We start from the raw sequence: 26,896 nt of genomic DNA, 5'->3' as shown, positions 1-26,896 counted from the left end.
GCGGCGGGACCCGGGCGGGCGAGCGGCGAGGCGGCGCGGCGCAGCGCGGCGGGCGGACGCCGGGCGGGGGCCCCGCGCGGGGGCCAGGTGGAGAGCCCGCGGGCCGCGATGGGCCGCCGCCTGCCGGTGTGGCTGTGCGCCGTCGCGGCGCTGTTCTCGGAGGCGCAGGCCAAGGGCACCCCGCTCCTCGCGCGGCCCGCGCCGCCCGGTGCCCCCCGCTACAGCCTCTACACGACCGGATGGCGCCCGCGGCTGCGCCCGGGGCCGCACAAGTAAGCGCGGGCCGCGCCCGGGCGGGAAGCGGGAGGGATGGGGCGCCCGGCGGCGCTCCCACCTGCCTCGGACCGCGCGCGGGAGAGGGGGGCGCCGGGCGCCCGAGGCCGAGCCCCTGCCCGGGCGGGCGCCCCACGCTCCGGGAGGCTGCGGGGCTGGCGAAGAAAAATAAGCCTAGGGGGCCTGGCGCGGCGGCTGGGACCTGGCAGTGCCCGCGGAAACCTTTCCAGCGAAGTAACATTTTCCAGCTGCGCTGTGTGCAAACTCCCGACGCAAGCCGACCAGGTGGAGGGAGCGGAGGGAGGATGGTGGGCGCGAGGCACACGCGGGAATCCCCCACGCCCTTGCCCCCCCCCCCCCCGCATCCTCCTCCTCTCCCCTGCCCCGCTAGGTGGGAGATGGAGCCGAGTGCTCTGCAGCCCGCCCCCTCCGGAGGTTAGCCTGACCCCGGCCACCCCTTGGGAACCCCAGCGTGTTTGGGCCACAGAACTGATGGGGGCGCCTGGGTCCCGGGCTTGTGTTTTGGCTCCAGAGCCCAATAGCAGTCCATGGGTGGTTGGCTTATGCCAGGCAGCCACCTCCCCAGCCCTTGTAACCTGTAAGGGTGGCTCCTGCCTCACCCCTGCCTCAGCTTCTGGTCTTCAGTAGCCAGTGGCTTGGGAACTGGCCCCAGTCAGGTGAGTTAGGGTCTCTGCCTGGGGTGCTGGCTGAATTGTATTGTAGGAGAGTGCTCAGCCCATAGATGACACTCAGTGGGCCTGGCACATCAGAGCAGGCTTCCTGGAGGAGGCAGTACAAGAAGTGATCAGAGACTGAGGAAACTCGGAGCAAAGGCAGGGACTGGAAACTCCAAGGTGGCATGTATTTCCCCAGGAGTCAGGGAAGGAAGGAGGAGGAGTGTGGTCTCAAAGGCACTGAGGCACTAAGTTGAGATCTCAGAAGGACTGAATGCCAAGATAAGGAGTTGAGAGCCAGTGAAGAAGTTGGAGGAGGGTGAGAATATGGCAAGGCCCTTGTTGGGGAATCCAGGGAGGGAGGGCAGAGGCCAGACCACAGGAAAGGCAGCCCCCAGTTCACTGCAGTGCCTAGCCCAGTGGCCAACCATTTAGGGAGTCTGGGTCTGACCGACCAGCAGTGGGTCTAGACCCCAGGCCGGGGCCCTGGCCTCCAGGACGAGGAGCAGGAACAGAAGAGAGATGGGAAACTGGTCCCCTAGGGAAGCCTACAGATGGGGAGGAGGGTTTAAGAGCCTCAGTGGGCCTGGCTCAGGCCAGAATTTCAAGGATGCTGTTCCCCCTTACAGGGCCCTCTGCGCCTACGTGGTGCACAGGAACGTGACCTGTGTCCTACAGGAGGGAGCAGACAGCTATGTGAAGGCTGAGTACCGGCAGTGTGGATGGGGGCCCAAGTGCCCCGGGACAGTCATGTAAGTGCACCCCCGTGCCACCCACTCAGGACTGCTGGGCACGGGCCCCAGGCCTGCCTTCCCCCGAGAGCTGCAGCCAGCCCCACGAGGGGCTGTGCCTCCTAGGACTCCACAGAGCCCATTACCGGGCTCCCACGCAGGCTGTCGGGTGGGGGTGGGGAGGAGACATAGGTTCAGGTCAGGGCCCACAGGGGGACCAAGGGAGGGTTCCCAGAAGAGACACAGAATAAGGCACGAAGACGCAGGGGAGGCAAAGGGGGCTGGAGGTGAACAGAAAGGGCAGGGGTCACACTGATAATGGTTGATGCCAAAGGGGCTCTGGGAAGACCCAGGAAGGGCCGTGGTACTGTGGGAAAGGCGGGCCAGGGGTGAGGGATGGAAGCCCGATTGCCGGGGCCGGGGACAGACAGACGGGGCCGTGCGAGGATACGTCAGGCTGTGCCCAGGTGTGAGGCACAGGTCTGTACTTGGAGAGGTGGAAGTGCACGTCTGGAAACAAACCCACTTGCTCCAGTGTGTCAGTGGGTAGACATGTACGTGGCTGAGCAGGTGGAGGAGGGGCCCTGGTGAGCCCTGCCCTGCACCCCCGGGCCTTCCCTTTTGTGTTCAGAATCAGAGACGCCACCCACCAGCCTGGGTGGCCAGAGCTGAGTTCCCAGAGCAAGCTACAGAGGAGTAGACAGAACTGAGGGGCCAGATGGGGGCAAGAGTGGCCCCTGCTCACTGGGAAGGCTGTGCACCCCAGCTCCAGGGCAGTATACCCCCCAACCACGGAGGAAGGGCTGAGGTCATGCCAGAATTCTTCCAGGTACCGCCAAAGCCGGAGTGGAGCTTCTACGGGCAGCATGAGCTCAAGGGGATCCAAAGTGGTTTCGGGGACACTGGGGCTAAGTCCCTGCTAGTGTCCTCCCCAAGGCAAACAGGATGGGGTGGGGCTTCAGCTGCACCTGCTCCTTAACCCTTCTCTGAAGCCCTAGAAGGCCTGCCTCCTCCCCACTGCCCTTGTCGCCATATGCACAGAAAAGGGAAGCTGGTGGTGGTGTAGAGGTGGGGAGATAATCCAGATCTTGTGCTGAGAGGCAGGAGCCTCAGGCCACAGGTACAGGGCCACGCCCTCTCCCCCTCCCCCACCCCACCCAGGTACCGCACAGTGCTCAGACCCAGATACAAGGTCGGCTACAAGACAGTGACGGACCTCGCCTGGCGGTGCTGTCCTGGCCTCACTGGAGAGGGCTGCCCCGAGCACCTCACGGACCATGGGGCCACCCCAGCCCAGCCAGAGCCTGGGCCCCAGATTCCCTCGGGGCAGCTGGGCCCGGCACCCCGGCCGCCTCCTTCTAGCAGAACGGCTTCCAGCCCCTATGGTGAGTCTGCCCAGAGGAGACCTTGCCGGGTGATCAGGTTTTTTCTGGGCGGTGGGGAGGGGATCGACCTGGGCGGCCTGAGCTCTGGCAGGGCCGGGGAGGGTGCGTCTCATGCTGAGCTTGTGGGAGGGCTCCCAGAGCCCCTTCCAAAGCTGAGAGAGCTGTGCTCAGCGGGAAGGTCAGCTTGGAACAGGAAATCTCTCGGGTGGCCTGGCCACAGGACAAGCTGAGGGAGGCAGGCCAGCCATCCCCTGGGGTGCTCTCGTCTGTTCCAGGAAGGAAAGGCCCAGGGCTGTTCGGTGAGCGGCTGGAACGCTTGGAGGGCGATGTCCAGCGCCTGGCACAAGCATATGGTGCCCTCAGTGGCCTGGTGGCCAGCCACGAGGACCCCAGCAGGATGACCGGTGGTCCTCGGGCTCCCGCTGCCCCTGTGGGCTTTGGGATCATCTCTGAGGGGTTTGGGAAGCCCAGAGACAGAGCTGGAGGGCCACTCCCACCTCCCCTGGATGAGATCTTGAGCAAGGTGACAGAGGTGAGCAACACGCTCCGGACCAAGGTGCAGCTGCTGGACAAGGTGCACGGGCTGGCGCTGGGTCACGAGGTGCACCTACAGCGGCTGCGGGAGGCCCCTCCATCCCCGCTCACCTCCCTGGCACTTCTGGACGAGTATGTGGACCAACGGCTGCACCGACTCTGGGGGAGCCTACTGGATGGCTTCGAGCAGAAGCTGCAAGGGGTCCAGAGTTCCTGCGACCTGCGGGTACAGGAGGTGCGGCAGCAGTGTGAGGAGGGCCAAGCAGCCAGCCAGCGGCTGCACCAGAGCCTGGATGGCCGAGAGCTGGCCCTGCGCCGGGAGCTGTCACAGCTCGGGACCAGGCTGCAGGGCCTGAGCATGGCCGGCGGGGGCGGCTGCTGCAGCCGGCTGACCTTGATCAGCGCCCGCGTGGACAACCTCGAGAGGAACCTACAGGCGGTCACGGAGGCCCAGAGGGGCCATAGCCCCCTCACCAGGGATGAGCTGGAGCGGCTCTCTGCTGCCATGCTCCAAGGGGGTGCCGACCGGCTGCTGGAGGGCCTGGAGACCCTCAATGGGACAGAGGGTGGAGCGAGAGGCTGCTGCCTGGGAGCAGAGGAGGGGGGATGGGATGTGAACAGCTTCAGGACCCTGCTGGAAGAGCGAGTGCAGAGCCTAGAGGAGCGCCTGGTGATGCTGGCTGGGGAGCTGAGCCATGACAGCGTCCCACCGGGCAGGTCGGCCCGGCCCCTGGTGCAGACGGAGCTGGCGGTATTGGAGCAGCGGCTGGTTTCGCTGGAGACCTCGTGTACCCCCAGCACCACCTCGGCCATCCTGGACAACCTCGCAGCAGAAGTGAAGACCTGGCAGAGCCGGAGCGAGGCCCTCCTGCGCCAGGTGGCCAGCCACGCAGCCCTGCTCCGGCAGCTCAACGGCACCGTGGCCGAGGTCCAGGAGCAGCTGGCAGAAGCCACGGGCAGCTCGCTCCAAGGCGAGATCACCCTGCTCAAGGTCAATCTGAACTCAGTGAGCAAGTCGCTCACGGGCCTCAGCGACTCTGTCAGCCAGTACTCCGATGCCTTCTTGGCGGCCAACTCCTCCCTGGATGAACGAGAACGCAAGGTGGAGGCAGAGGTGCACGCCATCCAGGAACAAGTCAGCAGCCAGGGCTCTCGGCTTCAGGCGGGCCAGCGGCAGGTCCTGAGCCTGAGGGGGGAGCTGGAGCAACTCAAGGCCGGAGTGGCCGATGTGGCTGGCGGGCTGAGCCGCTGCCGGGACACAGCCCAGGACCTGCAGCACGTGCTGGGCCGCTTCGACCAGAGGGTGGCTCAGGTGGAGGGTGCCTGCGGGAGGCTGGGCCTGCTGGCTGCGGGCCCCGACCGCCGGCCCGCCGACTCCCTCAGGCCCAGGGAAGGCCTGTGGGGCTACGTGGACCAGCTGAACCGCACACTGGCTCAGCATGCACAGGACATCGCCCGCCTCCGGGACGACCTCCTGGACTGCCGGGCCCAGCTGGCCGAGCAGGTGCGGCCCCGGCAAGCCAACTAGGCAGGCCAGACAGGACACACCCCTGGACCCCACCGCCCCTGAGGATGACCCTCCAGAGCCCAGCCTTGCCCAGCAGTGTCTCCCAGCCTCCCCTGGCCAGCGTGGATGCCACTTCAGAGGCCACGGAAAGAATAGTTGTGGTCCAGCTCCATATGACTGTCCCAGCCACCAGAATCCACACTGAGTGCTGTCCCAGCTGGACAATTCAACATCGTGGTCAAGGCAAGGACATCATGCCTGAAAGCCAGGGTGGACCTAATTGACCTCACAATCCAGTGTGCAAATTGTCCCTCTGCAGATGCACCAGGGTCTGCACTTGTACAAAGACCTACAGGCCCAGTCACAGACCGTGACCTGTCCACATCTCCCTTTGTCCCCAGGCCATAGCCCCCAGCCTGTGGAGGCTTCTGGTTCCCTTGCCCCCTTGGCTTCTCTCCCTAGCTGTCTGGGCTCAGTTTCTGCAGGAAGGTGGTGCCCACTGGCACCGTCCTCATACCTGGCAGCTTCGAGGATATGGTTTCTGAACCAAGGACGAGAGGTTTCCACTGGCCCTGGTCCTTCGGGACAGAACAGAAACACAAAGACTCAGCTGAGAGAGTTCTTTTTATTTCTTTTGACCCTCGCCTCAGGTGAGGGCTTAGGCAGCTGTAGATTCCCTGAGAAAAAGGACAGGGTCCAGGCTCTGTTTAGAGACCCCACCCCAATTCATCCTTTCCCTTCTCTTTCCCAAAAGTGCTTCAGGGCCTCTGGTCCCCACACTCTCCCCTCCTTTCCATCTCCCCCTCTCCCCCACCCCAGGTTAGAGCCTCTCTTCAGAGAATAGCCCTCATAAATATCATGGCCTGAATGAGGCCAGACTCTGAACAGGAGGCCACAGGAGAGAAAGGCCTCCAGGCCCAGTTTCCAGCACCCCAGTGAAACCCCAGCCCCTCCTGGATGTTCACTAAGAGAAATTCAGGTATGGCACCATTACAAGATAACCTGACATGGGACATGGGACAGCCAGCATGCAGAGTTCCCAGAGGCCCCGATGCCCATCTCTGCTGAAGCTCTTGGCCTCAGTTCCCCCACAGCAGCCCGGGTCTTTCTGTGCTGTGTTGCAGGTCCCATGGTCCTGCCTTCTGGTTTCTTCCCTCCACTGTGGTGCTGTTGGGGGAGGGCAGGCCTGGATTAAAGCTTGTCATCCATCTGAAGGTATTTTCTTCCCCAAGGACAGCAGGGAAGGCTGCACCACTGGGCCCCTCATCCCTGTACGAGCGTGCCCAGCAGCTCTGTGGGCACTGAACTGACCGGCAGAGTCTAGGGAGGGTGGGCAGGGTTTGGGGCTGTGTCCTTAGGGGAGGTGCTCAGAGGAACAAGGGCAGCAGCTGGGTACAGGCTAGGCCAAGTGGGAGTCACAGGCCCTCAGCCCTTGCACTGCCCCGGAGTCCTGTTGCTGGCCAAGTATCCCGGCCTGGGGTGTGCTGAGGTACCAGGGAGAGTGTGAGGTCTGGCTGAAGAGCTATGGGAAGGGGCCGGGGTTATGGAAGGCTCTGGCTTCAGAGGGTGTGGTCCATGCTGTGCAGATGGGACTCAGCCACTCTCCACTGCTGCTGCCAGCCCTTTCCCATGCCTATGGGTCTCAAGCCTCATGGGGCTGCCCTCTTCTCCCTGTCATATCAGGAGTGGGGACAACATACCAGGGTGGCAGGGACAGAGATGTCAAGGGCATGGAGAATCCTGTAAGGGCCCGGGTGACAGTCGCTTAAGTGCTACAGGCCAGGGCCATGCTGAGGCCTGGGGCAGCTGCCCCCACCTTTTGCAGCCCAGCTGGCAAAGGCAGGAGACAGGACAGGGAGGAGGGAGGGTCTCTGTAGCTGCCAATCAGCCCTCAGCCCCCTCCTCCCCTTCAGTGGACTGGCTCTGTGGTCCCCAGCTTCCGGCGTCCCACTCCCTGGGACACCCACTCCCTGGGACACCTGGCCAGGGAGGAGGGGGCGGCCGGGGCAGGTTCAGGCCAGTGCATCAAAGTCCACAGTAGCCAGTGGCTCCCGCCAGTAGCAGCAGTTGCTGTATTCAGGGTGGGCCAGGTCTGTGCTGGGGCCACGGGCCACGGGCGGGAAGAGGAGCTCGACCACCTCACCGAGCCGCTCGTACCTGTGGGGAGAAGAGCAGCGCTGAGAGCCTGAGCTGCCACCAGGCCCCAGCCCCCATCAATGGGGCAGAGACTGCATCCTGCCTTGGGGCCCAGGGAGAGGCTAAGGGCATGGGGACTGGAGAGGGCGTGGGGTTTGGCCTCACGTGGATTTGTGGTTCTTCATGAGCTCCTGGATGAGCTCTCCCCGGGGGTTGACCGTGAAGATGCGAGAGGCAGGTAGGCCCACCCGCCGGTAGGCAGTGACATCCTGTGGGGGACAAAGGAGGGGCTGGTGGGCTGGGAGATAAGATAGGAGGTGGCCGTGCCCGTGGGGAGGTGACGCACTCACATTGGGCCTGTTCCCAAAGGCTGCATAGAAGGGCTGTCCGTGGGGCAGGAACAGCTGCTGGATGTCACTCAGACAGGCAATTTTGAACACCTCTGGTTTCTTCTCAATCACCTCCCTGGGGCAGCCAGGGCCGTGGGCAGAAATCAGAAGATGGCAGGGTCAGGTGCCACGGGGTCTAGCTCAACGGACACCCAAGCCTGTCCCTCCCGGAAAGGGTCCGTGGGTGTGTGTCCTACGGGGGTGGTTACCTGTGGAGGGCGGAGAAGAGGCTGCTGGGAGACAGCAGGAGGGGTCCCTTGGGGAGGCCGCAGCCCCGCTCGCTCACCCACTGGAGGTAGCTCTTGGTGAGTTCTGCCATGCCGATGGCCCGTGCCGAGCAGTATAGGAACTTGTACCCGTTTCTGGGGGTGGGGGACAGGAGAGGCACACAGTCGTCAGAGACCAGCCCTTCCCTGCCCCGCCCTCCTTGGCTTCCGCCAGCTCAGTTTAACCCCGGAGCTCTGGCCTTCAGACCCAGATGACTTAGGGAGAACAGCTACGTGGCCTCAGTAGCTGTCCCACGTAGGAGGGGCACGGACAGCATCCTGAGGCCCAGGTGGAGCAGAATGGACAAAGTTTGAGCAAGTCTATAGGCCTCCTCGACAGCATGAAGACCAGCAGTTAGAGTCAGAAGCCAGACGCCAGGAGACTGGTCTTTCGCCGGCGAATGGAAGACCAGCCAGTAGGCGCAGTGCTCCAGGGACATGCCCGGGGCTCACTCCCTCGTGGGCTTCCTGGTCTCCAAGCCTGGCTTCCTGGAGCAAAGGCTACAGTGGCCTAAGCCATTCTGTGATTCCCTCCCCAGGGCCCTGCCCCAGCCCGGGCACTCACAGGTGGATTTTGTGGTAGAGACTGGTGATGCCCTGGTGTGTCCAGTCCTTCCCCAGCTGGGGCAGAATATGGCCCAGAGCGTCTGACCTAGAGCCACAGAGGAACAGTCATTTCGAGGCAGCCCCATGTAGCCTTCATGTGGCCCAGCCCCCAGGACGGCGCACCCGGGTGGAGGGCCTTTCTTGACGTTCCCCTTCCCCCAGCACAGAGGAGGCCAGTCCCAGGCCCTCCCTCTCTCCCCTGGCCAACCAGGCCTCACTTGGTGATGGTCCCGTCGATGTCGGAGATGACCACCTTGTCGTCCCATTTCCACAGATAGATGGTGGCCCTGCAGCGGCAGGTGCCCTGGTACTGGGTGGTCACACTGAAGACCACGTCATTGGCACCTTCTCGCAGGTTCAGGCGCCGCTGGGGCCGGGCAAAGGGGGGGAAGCTGTGATCTGCTCCAGCCTGGTGTGTCCACCGCCCACCACCCCAAACCGTGACCTGTGAGCCCCACAGCCTCCTCTTCCTCCCAGCGCAGAGAACCTGCCGGAATTCATCAGAGACATGTCCACGCGGGCAGAGGGTGGCCCCGGGCAGTGAGGCGGTACGACGGTGCTGGTCGGGGCCTGCACAGGCAGGCACGGGAGCCCTAACCTCCCTTCCTGCCCCTTTGGGGTGAAGCTCGCAGATGAAGCCTGGTCCACGACTCCCGCCCAGGGTTCTTCGGTCGTCCCTAAGGCTGGCATTGCTCCTGGTGGGGAGACACCCCATTCCGTAGAAGGGACCTTCTGGGGATCCTCACAGGTACTTGTGACATCCCCCCCAAAGAGAGATCTAGCCCTGTCCTTGGTCCCTAGAGAAGAACCAGGGTGGCTCTCAGCCACAGCCGGTGACCAAGGCTATTGGGCGCTGGCTGACCCCAAGGTGGGTGTCACACAGGGCCACCACACAGACGGTAGCTGCTGTGTACCAGGCTGGCCCTCCTGGGCCCCTCCCCGACAGAACCACACTCAGGGACCAGCTACTGAGCTCACAGAAGGGCTCAGGGGCAGGGACTGCCAAAATCTAAGGGGCTGTCATCAGTCTTCCATTCCTCCCCAGTGGCCTCTAGAGCAGACCCAGCACCCCACCACAGGTACATGTTTTAAGACAACATAGAGAAGTCGTCTAGCAAAGAAATGGGTTGGCACATGGAGAAGTGAGCCCCCTGACCCCGGAGGTATTCAAGCAGAGGCTCTTAGGGAGGCTGCCGAAAGGATGGATTCTGGGCTTTTAAATTCCACAGAGCCTAACTGTCTCAGCCCCACCCACCCCCACCCGGACACACCCACACACACACTCACGATCTGGCTGGAGGAGAGGCGGAGGGACTTCCTATAGGTAGGAGTGTAGGCTGGAGGCGAGGGTGGCAGGGAGGGGACCTCGAGGATCACAGGGCTCTCTGGGGCGTCATCCTCACTACTCAGCATGTCAGTCTTCGTCCTGCGGGCAGCCTGACTCTCAGGCCTCTGTCCTCAGCCAAGACCCTGCACTCCCAGCAGATGCTCACCCCTTGGCCCAGGCCACAAGAAACCTGGGGCTTGTCCCTGCCCCTCCAGAGACCACCCAGGGGATCAGAAACCTTTCCTAGGTGCCACCCATTTGGAGAGGGGTAGCAGAATTAAGGGTGCAGGTCAACTATATACATTCAGAAAGGGGCCAGGGCTCCCGGCCCTCAGTGCATGGTCAGGATAGCCTTGGAGGTGGTTACCTAAAAGACCCAGGTGTGCGTCTTTGGGCTTATTCCCAATCCCACCTGCTTTGGCTTCAGCTGACCCGCCCCTGGTCATCCCTCATGCCCGAGCTTGGGTATCGTGGTCACTTGTGAAGAAGGCGAGGTCAGTCGGCCCCTGGCAAAGAGGGGGAGGCCCCACCCCTCGCACCCCTCCTTAACACAGTAATCCTTGTCTGGGCCAGGAGTCTGAGCACCTGTTCCAGCTCTGCCAGTTCCCAGCTGTGGAACATGTGGCGTATCTCTAGGCCTGTTTTCCCATCTGTGAAATGGGGGCATTTCTCAAGAAAAAGAAAGTGACTGGGTAGTGACAAAGAACCACTGCTGGTGGAGGGGTGCTGGTGCCCCCCTACCCCCACAGGGATGTCCCCAGGCTCAATCCAGCTGCAGAGCGCCAGCCAAGACACGCAACTCACCCCTGCTGCTCCCTGGCTGTGCTCTTCTCCACCTGGGCACTGCGCTGTGGGAAGAACATACATCTAGTGAACCCCGCCTCCTGCCTGTGCGGACCATACCCTTGACCATGACCACTCACCTCCTCGGCCGGGAAGTCCCTGCGTCGCCAGGAAAACCACCACCGTCCACCTTTCCGGGGCATCTTCTCCTTCTCCAGTTTGTCCACAGTGCTCTGTGAGCAGATAAAGGCCATGGCATTTTTTCCTACATCACCAAAACCTATTTTTCATTGCCCATGGGGCCCCCATGAACCCAGAGTCTGCGGCTGACCCTAGAGCAAGGTGCTGTCAACATCTGGAAGCTGTGGAAGCATCCTCCCTCCATCCTGGGATTCCACACAGTGACTAAGCACAGGAGACCAAGGGCTGCTCTTGCCAGTCTCCACTGTACTCCAGCCCAGACCCCCTAATTCTCCCCCAGCCTCAGCCTGGCCTCCAGACCCTATGGGCCAGTGCTGCTACTAGAGTAGCTGAAGGCAGTGCTTTGATGTTTCTCAGGCTCTAGTACTCTGTGCATGGTGCCACTGAGTAACAGCTGGAACAATCTACAGCCAGAAGTCCCCTCAACCTCCGAGACCAACATAGGCAACCCCAAAGGCCAGTCACTCTATCCCATGGACGGCCTCCCTCTCTGTGTTACCACCATTGTCTGGTGGGGGCAGCATGTCCTTGGGAAGATGCTCATTACAGGTGTGCTAGGTGGGCCCAGGGAGAGGCCCTCCCAGGGGACATATCAGCTTCCTACAAACAGAATGGTGAACCCAAGTCAGGAGGACATGACCTGGAGGTGGGTCAGCCAGGGTACCCCCTTGAGCTGGAAACAGGCTGGGGTTGTCTCCCAGGGGCCTCAGGTGGTGGCTGTCGGTGGAAGGTGAGGAGAACCAAGCAGGAGAGTGGCCCTCCTCCTTCCCACAGGCTCTGGTACTAGCTCAGACCCAGAGCCAGCCAAAGGATGGAGCTGAGTGTCAGCTAAGGGTGGCACCGGCTGTCAACATCTGGTTAGTGATGTTCTCGGGCAAGTCTAACTGATTCAGGAACCATGGGCCAGATTAGGGCAGGGCCCTGTACCACTCCCAGTGGTAGGAGGGGCACGTACAGGTCGGAGAGTGGAGGTTCTGGGAGGGACCGAAGAGGCCAGGTTCCTTCCCACCTCTGAGCATCGCCACATGCTGTTCCCCTCCCCTCATCTGCTTACAGATTACTCATCCTTCACATCTCTACCCAGGAGTCACTTGCTCAACAAACTCCCATTTCAGCCTCTCAAAGCACCCCAGCTCCCTCCCAATACCCATGGTTGAATTTTACATTCATCTAGCAGAGTCTTTGATTACTGTCTTTCTGGGAGGGCATGACTGGCCCTGGCCGGTACACAGTAGGTACTCAACAAATGCATGTCAATAAAGCAAGCCACTTCCCACAGCCCAGCCTGGAGACGTTCTTGGGGTAAGGCGAGGAGTGGGCCCTCTGTCTCCCAAGCCTCGTCTCTTAGATCTAAAAGCCTCCTGTTGCAGGTTATCATCCCCTCTGGTTTGCCCTGAGCTCCTTTGAAGTCAAGTCCCCAAGAGTCACCTTGCTCTAGGGTCAGCCACAGACTCTGGGTTCATGGGGACCCCAAGGGCAATGAAAAATAGCTTTTGGTGTTGTAGGAAAAAATGCCATGGCCTTTATCTGCCCACAGAGCACTGTGGACAAACTGGAGAAGGAGAAGATGCCCCTGCCAGGATTCAGCCACACCAGGAAGCCGGGGAAGGGTGGGGCTCTGTCCGCACGGCATGGGGCAAGGCTCCAGGGGACTCAGTATCCCCTCTCAGAGTGGGTCTTATAGCCGGTCAGCCCCAGACCCATCTCTGCCCACTGTCCATTTCTTGGCCATAACCCCCTACCCTCAGCAGGCCCACTGGTGCTCTGACTGTTACCTTGGGCAAGTTTTTCTGGAAGGCTTGCAGGGAGAGGATCATGGGGGCAGCTACAGCCCAGTTATAATGCCTGGAGAGACAGAAGAGGAGTCGGGGCTGCAGCCATAGCATGGTGGCGGGCACGGGGGCTCTGGGGCTGCCAGCGGCTCAGCCTTGGTACTCACTTCTCATTGATTTTCACCACCAGGTTCGGGTGCTCAAGGAGGCCAGGGTTTTGGACGAGGTCCTGGTAGGAGACGATGTGCTGGTTGAATTTCTCTGGGCACAGAGGCAGAGAGTAAGGAGTGAGGCTGCCACATTTGAACGGGACCTGCTGCCTACCCCCTGACCCCCGACCCCAGCGCCCGGCACTCTGCCATCAGGCCTCCTGCCGGATGGGTGTTCTACTTAGCAGGACTCCTCCCCGTCTGCGGTTTTGGCACCTGCTGTGCCCACCCCAGGTATTTGCCATCCCGGGTTCACAGGATAAGTCACAGCTTAGCCTTAAGTTAAGCATTTGCTCTGTGGGGTCTTGGGAATGCGCTGCCCTCGCTGGCCACAAGGGGCTCCACAGAGCAGAGAACAGCAAGGGTGCCCAGCCTGCTGCCTGCTACTCCGGGGGCCTCCCCGCCCTCCCCCATCCCCTGGCTCAGTGCCAATCCTTGGAAAGGTTCAGGCCATGATCAGACATACCCCAGGAGATGTCCCGGCTGTCAGCTAGTCCACCACAGAGGGACAGCACTATCATGTCCACTGGGTCCAAAGTAGGTTCTACTTCCTGTTCGGGGTTGGGGTCCTCCAGGGGCTTCTGGCCGTTGGGTTCACTCCACCTTCTGGGCCCCAGCCCACAGTCACTGAGGGCGAAGAGGCCAATAGTGATGTGAATACAAGGAGGCTGGGAGGAGGGGCCCACCCCTCCAGGCCCTTGGTAGCCAGCCCCTGGCCCCACCGGCCCCAATCCCAAAACACCCTGTAACCCAGAGCCCAGGCACCTCTGGGGGAAGTAAAGGGCTGCGTTCTCAGAATCCAGAGAGGGTAAGTCGTCCAGATAGATATCACTGGGCCCCAGGTGTTGGCTTCTCTTCAGGGAGCCTGAGGGCAGAGGGACACCTATAGACTTGACATGTGCTTAGCAGCGTGAGCAGTGTGTCCCCTGGTCTCTGAATGCCCTAAAGCACCACCGTCTGGTAGGACTTTTGAGGATGACAGAAATGTCCCCGACTTCCTGTCCGATATGATAACTGCTAGCCACATGTCTGTATCAGCACGCTGAAAATGTGGTGTGAGGGAGAAATGGAATTTTCAGTGTTATTTAATCATAATCAAGTTTCACGTAGCCATAGATAACCAGCAACTACTGTTCTGGATGGCGAGTCCTTGTACCTTCCCACACTCGTAGGATAAACCCCAGCCCCCGCACCAACCATCCAGCATCTGCTCCTCTCCCGCCGCCCCCCTCCCCCCACTGCCTTCTTCAAGACACACCAGCTGCCTCCGTGCCTAGCTGAGCAGCCTCCCTCCCACTTCATGGCCTTAACACATGCTCTTCCCTCTGTCTAGAATTCTCTTCCCTTGACCCTTATCTGGGAGTCTTTATTGGTAGAGTCTCAGCTCATGCATCACCCACTCAGAGGCCTTCCCCGACCACATGAGTTAAAGAGCCTCCGACCCGACCAATGATCCTGTCCTGCATCACCCATGGCATGCTCTTCCTGTTTATGCATGCTTCGCCTATCTGCCCCACTGGGCTGTGAGCCCATGGGCGCTGGTGCCAAGCACAGTGCTTAGCATACAGTAGGTGCTCAAAACATGCTTGAAGTGCCAGAGTCCAGCCAGTGGGTAACATGAGGCCAGGAGCAGCCTGGGTGGGGTCCTGCGATCACTCACCTTTCCTCCTAGACACCCCCTCGGGCTGCCTGGCGGGAACTGGGGCCTCCAGCCTGGCCCAGCTCCATGATTTCGAGGGAGGAGGGAGGCCTGGATCCCTTCGGCTCTGAGTCTTGGTTTTCTTTCTCTCAGGGGTGGGGAGAGGGGGACCCACCAGAGCAGGAGGCTCTGTGTCAGCAGGAAGAAGGTCAGCACCAGCCCCCGTCTGCAGGATTAGGGGTCCCGAAGGGTCCACACCAGCCACAGGGGCGGAGGGGGTGATGGGCTCTCCCTGAAGAGGAGGGGCTGCCGCAGCACTGCCATCAGCGACCTTCGAGGACTCAGGCCATTCTGCTTTGGCCACCTGCAGTCAAACAAATGGGGGCGGGGAGGGGGGTGTAAACCAGCGCAGGTCCTGCCTCCCACACCCCACAAGGCCTTCGGGTCCCGAGTATCAGTCACTCCACTTCTGACCTGCAGGGGGCGCAGAGCTGCAGAAAGGCAGGCTCGGGAGGCGGACGGTGGAACTCACCTTGGGCAGCCGCCCCCAGGCCCACTGTAGGTGGGACTCAGCTCGCAGGGGGCTGGGCTCCGGGGTCCGCAGCTCCAGCTCCGAGTCGCTCTTAGGGGATGTTGTTAGCACATCCGGCAAGAGGCTGCCGAAACAAGAACTTAGAGACCCTCACGCCAGGGTCTCTGCCACCCACCACTGCCCACCCCAGCCTGGGGGGAAAAAATTTTGTGATACGTATTCGTGCCTATGTTTGGATCCAGAATGTATAAATATATGAAAGACTCCTACAAACCAAAAACAATGAGGCAGTCTAGTTAAAAAAAAAAAATAAAGGGCAAAGATTGAATAAACACTTGACAAAGGAGATATAGAAATGGCTGATAAACACATTCAGTATGTTCTATGTCATTACTCATTAGGAAAATGTAAATGGAAGCCAGTCTAAGACCTTGGCCTTGAGTCCCCGCCTGCAGGCCACCTAGACTCTCACCTGGCCTGGGGGCACCACTCGCCATCAGAGTAGGGGTAGATGTCTTTGGCTTGCGGTGAGGACTCCACTTCAGACTGGACGGTGCTGAGGGGCCACAGGGAAATAAACAGTCACTGACAAGGACAGGGTACTCGGGGCAGGGCACAGGAGCCTGGGCATCAGGGGTTTGCGGAGGTAAAGCCCAGAGAAATCAAGGTCCTTGCTCAGGGTCACACAGCATCAGCAGAGGAAATGATGCTTGAATGCTGGTCGGTATCCCCATGCCCTTGTCTCCCAGGCCCCCACACACCCAGGGGGCTCCTGCCTTGGCTTTTCCAGGAGGGACAGTTCACTTTCAGCGCCTGTCTCCAGCTCCTCGGAACTGGAATGGGCTGCCACCGTGTCTTCCTTCCGCCTGGGTTTTCTTCTGCGACGCCTCTTCTTCCGCCCCGTGGAGGCCACCCCCTCAATGACGATGGCCTCAGTCTCACTGTCTGTGCTCAGCTGGGAGTCTGAGGGGAGCCCAGACAGGCCCCCGCAAGGGATGGGTGATGTGCAGAGGCGGGGAGGCACATGTTCCTGTGGAAGAGACCAGGCGCTATAGCCTGGGGGGCCCCCTCACCACCCAGACATTCTGAGCCCTGCCTGAGTCCCAAGGCCCTGGAGTGAGCTCATTTGGGGTCAGGAAAACAGGCATGGAGGCTGGTCAGAGGCAGCAGCAGCACGGCCTTGCCACCGCCACCGGCATCGGAGCTCCCGGAGACAGAGTGGCCCCAATCCCAGGGGCTGCATGTACCCCGGGAAGTTCGTGGCAGGCCAGGGTGCTGCATGAACCCCACTGCCCAGGTGGAAACCTGGACACTGGCTCCTCATTCTCTGACCATACCTGCTTTCCCTTTAAGACTCAGCCAGGCATCCCCTCTTCCAGGAAGCTTACCCTGACTATCCCCAGCCCCAGTTCCAACTCCCTTCATTATAATGACCAAGTAGTTCCATCATCTGTTGTTTGTATGTCTGTCTCCCAGGCTAGTCTGGGAAGCTTCTCCGGAGACAGGGGCCACCCCTCATCTGAGTCCACGGCACAGTGTCTGGCATAGAGCAGGGCTCAGTTAAAGTTTGTGAAGCTCAAATTGTTTAAACCGCTCTGCTGGCTTGTGTTGGGCTCTGCCTCCCTTCTGCAAACACCCCTCTCCTCAGCCCTCACCCACACACTTCCATGTTCTAACTGCATCGAGGCAGCACCAGATCCAGAACCACCCATCTCCTGCTCACCAGCCCCCCACCCCCACCCGGACCATTCCTCAGCACTCCCCTCCTTTCAAGCTGCCCTGGGAAGGCCTCCTTTTCACCCTCCAGGGGCCCAGCTCAGGTGTCCTCTTCTGAGAAATCTTCCCCAACTCTCCGGGAAGGAAATCACCCTTACTGCCCCCTCCCAACTCTACCCAGGCGCCAACAGCATGCCTCCAGAGCCAGCCCTAACCAATCCCCCTGCATCAGGCTCTTGCTGCCGGGGTACTCCCAGGGGTGGGGTCAGTGACCAGTCCCAAGGTCCCTCCCAAGAAGGGCACTAGTGAAGGGGAAGGGGCAGGTGCCACAAGGCGCTTACATCATCGCTGTCCAGCTCCTGGATAAAGAAGGCCTCCCCACTGTCCCCCAGCTTCATGTGCAAGTCCACAGGCTCCCCGTTGATCTCGATGTCCACCTGTAACGGGGCATGGTGGCACACAGTCCCCACCACTGTCCCTTACCCCCACCTTCTAGTCTACTGTCCTGCCTGCCTCCACGGAGCACTGCACTTGCTGGAACTTCTGCCCTCCCCACACAGACCCTGGCTGCTCCCCACCCTGAGGGTCTCTGCTCAAGTTCCCCTTCTCAGAGAGGCTGCGCTGAATTCTCCATGCCCCTGCCCCCACTGTCTCCCCGTTCTCTGCGCTTTGTGGCACACATCACCGTCTCAGTATTCTTGTGTCTGCCTTGGTTTCTATTCTCTCCGCCACCCCCGTTGCAACAAGACATAACCCATCTTTCGCTGCTGTTTCCCCCACCCCCAGGATACTGCCAGAGCGCTTGCTGACGGCACATACAATAGTCCAAATGACCATTTTCTAGGCACTGAATGGAGAGTTTCATCAGGACTCTCCTGTTTAACCTTCCAGCAACCCTGTGCAGTAGCTCCTATCACTGCCCCCACTCTATAGATGAGGAAACTGAGGCTCGGGGGTGTTAAGTAATATCCTGGGAAGTGGCCAAGTGAGGCTGTGAGCCAGGAAGGCTGAGTCCACAACCCAAGCTCTTAACCACCTAGCTGTCTGCTGTCCCCTACAAGCTTATGCTTTCCTCAGGATTCTGGTAAGTCCCCGGTGGCCCCAACACGAAGGGATTTGGACCCCCAAACCTCTTTTCACATTCCTGACCTCAGTGCTAACTAAAATCTGTCCCGTTCGCCGGGGCCCAGAGAAGACAGCGCGGCTTTCCTAAGGGAGAGAAGCTAACCTTTGAGTGCCACCCACTCCTATTGAGTGTCATCAGCTCCTACTTCATGCTCCTAAAGCACCCCTCCAGCACCAGGTAGATGAGAGTGTATCCATTTGCAGAGGTGAAAAGGCTTACCAAGAAAACCCACGTAAGCTCTTAGGAAAGTGGAGGCAGGTTTGATGGCCCCAGTACCAGGGACTGAGACTGCCCCGCTGTGCTGGCTCCACAGGAAAACGAGAACCCTCCTGGACCCAAATCCCCGAACAAACTCAACACTTTCCAAGAAAATGTGAATGAACGGAAGCTTGTCCCGAAGACAGATCCCCACCTGAGGGAGGCCTCAGTCCTCTCCTGGGGCTGCGTGGCTTTAAGAGCCCACCCTACCCTTGGCTGGCCAGCACTCACCACCTTCTCTCGCGACCGCAGGACGCCCAGCTTGCCGAAACGCACATGGAAGGGTGAACATCGGAAGGAGCCGTCCACTTGCTTCACCACCAGCACATCAATGCCACCGCTCAGCGTGGCCGGGTTCAAGCCCCGGTATATCTCCTTCACCGTCCCAAACACCGTCTCTGCCAGCTGCCCCACGTAGTTCATGGCTGGTGCTGGCAAAGGGAGGGGGTGCTGGGGCGAAGGTCAGACCCACCTCCCTCGGCAGGGAGTCTGCAGCCAGGTATAACCCCCAGGTCCTCAGACTTACAGTAAGTTGCCCTCGGTGCACCTTTGCCGACGGGCAACAGTTGTGGGACAGGAAGTGTGTCTGCAAGTGTGGGCTCTAGTCCTGGCTTGCCCACCAGCCTGCTGTGGGACCCTTGGGCAGCTGCCTTCCTTCTCCAAGTGCCAGTCTCCACATCTGTCGAATGAGAGCACCAGGTAAGGCGATCTGGGGAGCCCTGCGTCTCTAAATGCCATGAGTAATGATAATCACCATGGTCTTCAGTGGTAGGGCTCATTTCAACTTCACAATAACCTGCGAGGCTGGCCAAGCGGGTATCATTACTGCTGTTTATAGACAAGCCACCTGAGGCTCAGAGGTGGCGTGATCTGTCCGGCATCTCACAACTAGTAAGGAGAGGAGCCAGGATTCGATCTCAGGCCTGTATGGCTGCAGAACTCTCAGGGTGAACCACTGGGTTGGCCCAATTGTGGCAATATATCATGAGGGGGAGGCAGCCTCATGATATATCAGGCCCAGGGCCTTGCTGGGGGACAGCCCTAAAGGCTGACATCTTCCCAGGAAGTAGGGAGGAGAGAGTCTCTGTCCTTCCATCTGGGAAATGGGTTCATCTGTCTTGCTGTCTCCTGATCTTAGGAACTGGAAGGAGCCTTGCTGGGCCATCAGGGCTGATCTGTGGAAAACCAGGGGTAGGGTACACCAGGTATCTAAGGCTCTGCCCAGCTATACCTGGCGTCAGAGGCTTGGGGCAGGGCATCCGCTACAGCTGGGGGTCGAGTGAGCTCTCAGTTTATGGCCCCACATACCAAACTCCTTCCCAGTTTCCCTGGAACAGGTCCACAGTCTGACCCCCATGTCTCTAGGCCATAGTTCTCAAGCTTGACCTCCATTTCTGAGACCCTGGTTCGGCTGGTCAGGCCCTGAGATCCACATTCAGGCCTTGGGCTGGTCCCTGAACCCGTCAAAGCTGCCCCTCTTCCCCCCAGCCAGACCGGTCCCTCCAGCTTTCCCACAGCAGGCAGAGCTGGGTAAGCCAGAAGCGGAAGGCTGTGGCGGCCGTGGAGAAGAGCCAGGGCCATAATGAGAGCCGCTTCCACGCTGGCATGGTGCCCGCCCTGCCCGCATCAGCTCATTGCCCCTTCTCTGCTGGCCGGCCCAGGGGCCTAGTGCCCCTCTGGCTGCCAGGGTCCAGGCCACCCACCCCCACAGGGCACTCCCATCTCTTACACCCTGCGTCAGAGCCCCTGGAGGACGACCCACCATGCAAGACCACTCCTCAAAGAAGTTAAGTGACTTATCCAAACGCTATTCAGCTAATAGGCCATAGGTGGGGGGAGGGAGTGATGACTTGTATCCTGGTTTCCTGACTCCATACCACGGTTCCTGCCACTCCACAGTCCTCAAACCACAGCCACAGCTGTCTGCAGGGAGGGCAGCCCCGCCCCAGCCCACCTCTGCACACCCCTGCAATGCCTTGCCACTCAAAATGTGGCTCATGGCTCAACAGTGCCAGCCTTACCTGGGGGTGGGGAGGGGGGGCTTTTTAGAAACATAGAGTGTCACAAACGTAAGATACAATTAGAATTGCTAAAATGAAACCTTTGGATAAAATGAAGCTTTTTGATACCAAAAACGCCACTCGAATTTAATAAATATTTCCCCCGCAAAGCACCTACTATGTGCTAGGTGAAAATTTCCACTTTGGTTCCTCCCTACCACACCACATTCTGTGAATAAAAGGTCTAGGAAGACAGACAGACAAGGACAGACATGTGATGGGCAGGGCTCTAGGCCCCTGTGCCCAAGAAAGCAGAGGACTTCAGAGGTTTCCAGGAACGAGGCAGCAAGCATGGGAGGGGCAGGCCAGGAGTGGGGGCAAAGGTTCGCCCAGGTGGAGGCTCAGGTCTGCGCTCTCTGTCCTGCCAAAGAGCTGAGCTGGGGAAATAATGACGGGTCCAGCTTACCTATCAGAGTTTCTCAACTTCAGCACCACTGCCACTGGGGCTGAATAATTCCTTGCTTTGGGGGGAGTGTAGGCTGTTGGGCAACACTCGTGGTCTCTACCCACTGATACTAGTATTACACCCCCACCCCAAGTTGTGACAACCAAATTGTCTCCAAACATTGTCACATGTCCTCTGGGGAACAAAAGTGCCCCTGGTAGAGAGCCACTGACATAGGAGAAAGAGCTGAGCGGCAGAGATGGCACCCCAGGGCACTGGGTCCTACTCTGGCCCTGTCATGGGGCACCCTCACGCAAGGGACTTGCTAGCCTGTTTCCCCTTCATGAAACAAAGCCTCGACTTTTCAAACCCTTCTCAGCCAAGAATTCATTCCTCCCACGGCCGCCCCACACCCAGATGCCCCCTGCATCTGTCTGCTCAGCATTTGGGGACACTCCTGTGAGTCAAGCCCTGTACCATCTCTGGAGGCATCTCCTCTCCCCCAGGACCCAGCCCTGCCTCTCTGGTCTTCCCTATATGAAAAGTGCTGCTTGGCTCCCTTACACCCCAAACTAGCATGTCTATAATCAAACACTTCACTTCCCCCCTGGGGACCCAGGCCAGCTGAATTCCTCGCGAGATTTATGGGAGTCCCTCCCTCCTGAGCCCTCTGAATCCTATTCCCCAACGTCCTGCCCTTCCTGCTCTCCTAGGTCAAGGCTTTACTACCGGATGCCCAGATCCTGAGTGGCAACAGGACGCTACGGGTAAGGTACCAGACTGTTGGGGTTCTAATTCTCCCCCTGACACTCACTCTCTGTAACCCTGGGCAAATCACTTCACTTCTCTGAGCTTCAGTTTCAGCCTCTGAAACGGGCATAAGGGATGTGTGAGTAATTAATGAGATAATTCAGGTAAAGCACTAGCAGGCAATAAATGCCCACACTCGTCACCTATCAACAGTAGTATCTTTTCTGGCATCGTGACAGCCCCGGTCAGCAGGCTGGTCCTTAGGGCACACTACAGGTCAGACTCCACTGCACTGCCCTGCCCACCCTGGAGAGGTTAGGCTTCTTTACATAGCATTCGAGGCCCCGCACGCTGGTGGCCCACTGTTGGCAAAGTGAGCAGGTGGGCTCTCGGCGGGCCTCGTGGGATCCGCAAGCCTCAGAGTCCCCTCTGGGAACACCCACAGCCCACCACAAGGGAGCCAGAACAAGCCGCCCTGGGGCTGAGCTCTTGGCCTCTCTAGATTCCCAGATTCGGGGAAGGGGAAGGGGACAGCTCTTCACCTGGGGCCAGAAGAAGCAGGAGGGTAAGTATTCCTATAGTCCTGGAAGGGAGGAAGCTGCACCCCCGGATCCCCAAACTCCCTTCACAGCTACTGCCATCTGACTCGCCCAGTCTGCAGGCGCGGGACACTCAGTACCAGAGAGGGTGGGCGACCTCCCCAAGGTCACACAGTCAGGCTGGGGTGACGCTGCGTCAGCCTCCTCTGAGAGGTTTTGTCATCTTATCTTCTGATCCTACATTCTGGATGTCCGGGGTCCCGCAGCGGCTGGGCCAGGTAGAGAGACGGCGTGAAACGGCCCCTCCACGCCTGAGCTACCCTCTGACGTCTGGGGATGGACTCAGGCCCGCGGACAGGAAGGAACGCGGGCCAGATGGCAGGACAGATGGGCGGGGCAGAGGGGGGTACCGCTTCTCAGGCCGGGGTCAGGCCCTACCTGGGGAGCTGCCCACTGGACCTCCGGGACCCCGAGCCGCAGCCTCTGCCCGAGTGCACAGGGTAAGTGTCCTCGGCCCCGCACTCAGTTGGAGCTTCCGTCTCCTCTAGGACCGAGTGAGATCCCGGCTCCGCCCCTTCCACGAGCCAAGGCCAGTGTCTACAGGCCCCAGTCCGCCCAGGCTCCACCCAGCAAAAAGACCCCGCCTCCGCCCAGTCCCCACGCCCAAGGGCGCCCTTTCACCTATAGAGGCTGGGCGGAGCCGGACCTCAGGCCCCGCCCCGCGCAGGCCCCACCCCGGCCCCGCCCCGCTCCCTAAAGCTGCTGGGTGGGCCGTCCCGCTGGCGCCCCAGCTGCCCCACTGCCAGGGACGGCGGAAAAGCGGGGACTTTCGAATCCCGCCGACTTAGGCCCTCCTGGCTTTTTTTTTTTTTTTTTTTTTGCTGTAGGACCTTGGGTAAGTTTTCCCCAACCTGAGCCAGTTTTCTGTTTGGCAAAGCCACCTCGTAGGATTTTCGAGATTACATGAAATGACTTTGTGGGACCACCTGGCGCTCACACGTCCCCTCCTCAGGGGCAGCTTCCCCTGACCGTCCCATCACACCCCGTAGACTGGACAGGGGCCTCGCATCATACGCTCACATAGCCCACAGTTGTACCTTGGTATTTGCTTGAATGACAGTTTGATTATTGTCCATCTCCGCATTTGAAGCGGCACTTTGTGAAAGCAGGTCGTATTCATCCTTATATCCCAGAGCTCAGTGCAGTGCCTGACATACAGCCGGAGCTCAATAAATGCCCACTCTCCTTCATGCCATCCATCGGACACACCGGTGGAGGGTCAATACTGCTATCGGCCAGCAGAGGGCAGGCAGTGACCAGCGTTTTCGCCCTGCTGACCCTCTCAGCCGGCAGGTGGGGCGGGAGCGGGCCAGGTGAACCCAGGTGCGCGCACGAGCCTCGGACGAGGAGTCGGGCTAGGACACGGGTGTTCTTTCCCCTCGGATCTGTCGCCTGTCCTGGATCAAAGGCCTCTCTGACAACCCGTGTGGACATACGGCTCCTGCAAAAAAGATGCGCTAAGAATCATGAGGTGAAGGGGCGCCTGGGTGGCTTAGTCGGTTAAGCGTCCGACTTTCGCTTAGGTCATGATCTCGCGGTTCGTGGGTTCGAGCCCCGCGTCGGGCTCTGTGCTGACTGCCAGCTCAGAGCCTGGAGCCTGTTTCAGTCTGTGACTCCCTCTCTCTCTGACCCTCCCCTGCTCATGCTGTCTCTCTCTCTCTCTCTTTCTCCTAGAAATAAATAAAACATAAAAAAAAAAAAGAATCATGAGGTGAGGGAGTTTGCTGTGAAGAGGGAGAGCACCAAGGAGATAGATGCTTGGAGGACTGGGGTGCCTTGTAAAGAGCCTGGCTTAGAAGGTCCTGGGTGGTGGGGAGTGAGAGGTGGCCGCCATTGTGGGACCTTGGTGGAGTGACTGTCCCCAGTTGTCCTCACTATAGCAAGAACCATTTAGTGTCAGTCCTAAACCCAGGCTGTGTCCGGCTGGTCTCTCAAAAGGGCCCTTTTGGGAGCAGAGCTATATCAACGTGGCCAGAGGGCAGCGCTGCCTCCAACATATCTGTGGAAGTGTAATATGTAACTATTATATTTAACAGTGAAACCGTGGAAACAAAGGAATCCCACAAGGGAGCCTGGGAGGAAAGGAGAGGTCCAAGGTGATGGCTACCGATGCCATAGTTACTGTACCTCTTTGAGCCTCAATTCGTCATCTGCCAAATGGAGATAAAACCTATCTTGCAGGATTGTGTTGTGAGGATTAAGCAGGATGAACTCAATCAGTGCTTCTTCACTTTGGCTGTGCATTGAGATCATCATACTCCAGGAAAATACTGATGCCTGGGGTACTGGGATCACCTGGGAAATCTTCAGGCAATGGCACTATGCAGCCAAGGTTAAGAACTACTGAGCTAAATGCTGAACACAGCACAGGGCTCACACTAAGTATTCAATAATGTTTATATCACATTTTAAAAAATGGAGCACATGCTGTTTCTACTGTTCCTCTTTAGTGAAGAAATAAGTTGGTATAAAGGTTGTTGCAGCAATTGGCTTGTTTCTGGAACTATGAATCATTGGGATTTGGTGATGACGGGGATGGGGGAGACAGAGGCAACCGCTGGTGATATGACTTATCCTAACGCCCAACTGAACTGAATGAGGCAGGGACCACCCTGTTCTAGCTTGCAGTGTATAGAACTGTTTCCAAGGCATGCTCTGAGCGTGCAGGCAGCCTGGGCTCTTGCGTTTGCTCATGTCTGGGGCTCAGGATAGAGGCTGCTTCCTCCCCTCCCTGGATACACTCACCAGGCAGGCTTATACCATTGGCAACTATTTGTCTCTTGAGTAACCCACAAATGCAGGTGGCACCTCCCTCTTTAAGGGACTTGGTAACTTTAGGTGCTTCATTAAATTACAGACTCAGTGATTATTTACTGTGCCTCACTACTTCTTCACTTGGGTGAACCTGGTGTGAAGTGGGAGGACCCACTCACCAAGGCCCGTGGCTGTGACCACTTGTCATGGCAGCAAGACTGAGCCCAGGAGCAGCTCCACAGTCACTCCTGGTGGCCTCATTGAAAGGGGGAAGGGAGGCAGAGGAAGCTATGGCTGGCTCCCTCCAGCATGGAGGTCTGGGGGGTTGAGGGCCAGGTAGTTAATGTCTCACTAGGATTATCCGATTTAGCAAATAAAAATAAAGAACACCCAGCTGAATTTGAAGTCCAGGTAAATAACAAAAGCTTCTGTTAGTGTAAGTATGTCCTGTGCAATTTGGGACATAGTTATACTAAAAAAAAAAAAAATTATTATTTATCTGAACTTCAAATTTAACTGGATAGCCTTATTTTTATTTGCTAAATCTGAGAGCTCTATGCCTGGCCACAGAATCAGGGAAAAGCCAGCACAGGGAATTTGCTGTGCTGTACCTCCTGCTCAGTGTTGCCACATTCAGCTTCTGCCTGACTATCCTGCTCCAGAACTATGCATGGCTCCCAGCTGCTTCCCTGCTTCCAGAGCACAACCTTGACAGCCTGGCTCTCCTGCCAGCCCAGCTGCCGTGCTTGGACCCTTACCCACCTCTACTGCTCATGTCTTCTCTAATGGCATGTGTCCTTCCCACTCCCAGTAGCAACTGCAAACACTTAGTGACTACCTACTGGGTACAGACACCATGCTTAGTTCTTCATCTGCATAATCTCATCTGATTCTCATAAAACCTCATACAGTAGGTATCCTGTTTTACTGATAAAGAAAATAAGATAGATGCTGCAGGGACACTCCCCCACCCCCACCCCCCGCCCCAGTCTTGGGGTGGGCGGGGAGAAGGGAAAGAACAGGTACTCTGGCAATTACGATTTAAGATGACCAGGCTTAGGCGGACCAAGCCCAGAGGCCCACAGCAGCATGGGACGGGTCAAGGAGGGCTTTCCCAAGTAGATACCTAAGCTTGAAAAATAAGTGGAATTAGTTAGATGAAGAAGGGTGCGCATGATGTTTCAGGAACAAAAGCCCTGCAGAGCTACCTGGGTGTAGTTCAATCTTGAAGATGAAAATGAGGAGAGTGGGGGCCGGGGGAGGTATCAGATTGTATGTGTGGCCGGGCACGGGGTGGGGGGGAGAGGGGGGAAGGGGGACTCTGCTCTTAGAGCAAAGGAAAAAGCTTTCATGGATACTGAGATAGCACTAGGGAAGATGGGGGTTGGGGGTAGAGACGCAGGGCGTGCCAGGCCTTCCTCCGCCCCTAGATCCCCGCTGCTTCTGCACCCGCCCCTCCCCAAACGTCTGCGGAGACTCGACACCCAGTCTCAGCAGAAGGCAGGTGCTCAGTTCCAGGACCCACAGAGTCTAAGGCCAGCTCCTTCCGGGACTGAGAGGCGGGACTACGAGAGCAGGGCGGGTCACCGCTCCACTCTGCGGCCCCACCCATCCTCCGACCCCGACCCCGCCTCCAGCTCCGCCCCCTGCCTCTGGCTCCGCCCCCTGCCTCTGCCCTCCACCTCCGGCTGGAGGAAGCCAAGCTCTGGGCTACTGGCCTGGGTCGGTTTTGCCTCCCATGTTCCTTTTTTCTGCTTATGTGGCAACAGCCATGGGGCTACTGCGGCCTCTTCTCTTAGTTTTTCAAGGACAGGCCCTGGATGTGGTCAGGGATTCCTGGGCTGGAGCACAGGGCACTTCCATAGCTTCCCTGCCAACGAAGCCTTGTTGCCAGCGGAGGACAGAGCCGGCCTGGCCAGGTTGCCTGGCAGTGTGGACTGAGGCTGGGCAGTTCCGATTCCAGCTGTCCTTCCCGGAAAAGCGTCAGTTTGGCTGAACCTTAGAATCCATTTGCAGTTTCTAGCCCGGGGAAGAATACTGGAAGATCATTAACCACCGTAGGAAGTGCACTTTCTGTGTGTCCAAAATCTCTGCAAGACTTACCAGCTGCCCCATGGGCCTGACCTTCAGCAAGGCACCTCTGTGCTTCCTCTTTTTATTTGGGTACACCTTCTGCCTCCACCTGCTCTCTGACATCCAGGACCATGCTTCACTTTGCTCTGCAATTCAAGAAAGATCTCGCATGGTGCCCTCCACTTAAATAGATGTTCGAAATATTGTTTAG

At 58.9% G+C, this 26,896-nt stretch overlaps 2 protein-coding genes across 3 annotated transcripts; one reads left to right on the top strand and one right to left on the bottom strand.

Moving 5' to 3' along the window:
- Positions 1-108: 108 nt before the first annotated feature.
- EMILIN3 (elastin microfibril interfacer 3) lies at positions 109-6,312 on the top strand. The gene is made up of 4 exons (XM_039227178.1): positions 109-272; positions 1,577-1,699; positions 2,840-3,063; positions 3,339-6,312. Exons 1-4 carry the CDS (start codon positions 109-111, stop codon positions 5,123-5,125), a joined length of 2,298 nt encoding a protein of 765 aa, XP_039083109.1. The 3' UTR covers positions 5,126-6,312.
- LPIN3 (lipin 3) lies at positions 6,288-22,329 on the bottom strand. Of its 2 annotated transcripts, XM_039227177.1 has the most exons (21): positions 22,237-22,329; positions 18,591-18,743; positions 18,296-18,495; positions 17,022-17,117; positions 15,726-15,994; positions 15,437-15,520; positions 14,965-15,088; positions 14,454-14,796; positions 13,559-13,658; positions 13,260-13,420; positions 12,752-12,845; positions 12,588-12,657; positions 10,752-10,844; positions 10,633-10,676; positions 9,789-9,927; positions 8,720-8,868; positions 8,461-8,547; positions 7,839-7,991; positions 7,591-7,705; positions 7,406-7,509; positions 6,288-7,261 (listed from the first exon to the last, which is right to left on the bottom strand). In XM_039227177.1, the coding sequence occupies exons 3-21, from the start codon at positions 18,485-18,487 to the stop codon at positions 7,117-7,119; spliced, it is 2,562 nt and encodes an 853-aa protein (XP_039083108.1). In that variant the 5' UTR covers positions 18,488-18,495; positions 18,591-18,743; positions 22,237-22,329; the 3' UTR covers positions 6,288-7,116. The 2 variants fall into 2 exon arrangements, with proteins under 2 accessions (XP_039083108.1, XP_039083107.1); XM_039227176.1 differs by lacking the exon at positions 22,237-22,329 and having other exon boundaries at positions 18,296-18,514; positions 18,591-18,646.
- Between the last annotated feature and the right edge of the window lie 4,567 nt (positions 22,330-26,896).

Source organism: Hyaena hyaena, unplaced genomic scaffold, assembly GCF_003009895.1.
Source record: "Hyaena hyaena isolate Hyena2069 unplaced genomic scaffold, ASM300989v1 scaffold_25, whole genome shotgun sequence".
Classification (NCBI taxonomy): domain Eukaryota; kingdom Metazoa; phylum Chordata; class Mammalia; order Carnivora; family Hyaenidae; genus Hyaena; species Hyaena hyaena.
The sequence above is the reverse complement of the archived record's forward strand: the minus strand, read 5'-3'. Positions and strand labels throughout refer to the sequence as shown.

Bases quoted from the DNA above. Each gene is read 5' to 3' on its own strand.
- LPIN3 (XM_039227177.1), bottom strand. From the start codon at position 18,487: ATGAACTACGTGGGGCAGCTGGCAGAGACGGTGTTTGGGACGGTGAAG. The intron at 10,845-12,587 runs GTAACAGTCAGA...ATCTGCTCACAG, and splicing joins TCCAGAAAAACTTGCCCAAG to AGCACTGTGGACAAACTGGA. The intron at 8,869-9,788 runs GTGAGTGTGTGT...GCCCGGCCCCAG, and splicing joins GCCTCTCCTCCAGCCAGATC to CGGCGCCTGAACCTGCGAGA.
- EMILIN3 (XM_039227178.1), top strand. From the start codon at position 109: ATGGGCCGCCGCCTGCCGGTGTGGCTGTGCGCCGTCGCGGCGCTGTTC. The intron at 1,700-2,839 runs GTAAGTGCACCC...CACCCCACCCAG, and splicing joins AAGTGCCCCGGGACAGTCAT to GTACCGCACAGTGCTCAGAC. The intron at 3,064-3,338 runs GTGAGTCTGCCC...CGTCTGTTCCAG, and splicing joins AACGGCTTCCAGCCCCTATG to GAAGGAAAGGCCCAGGGCTG.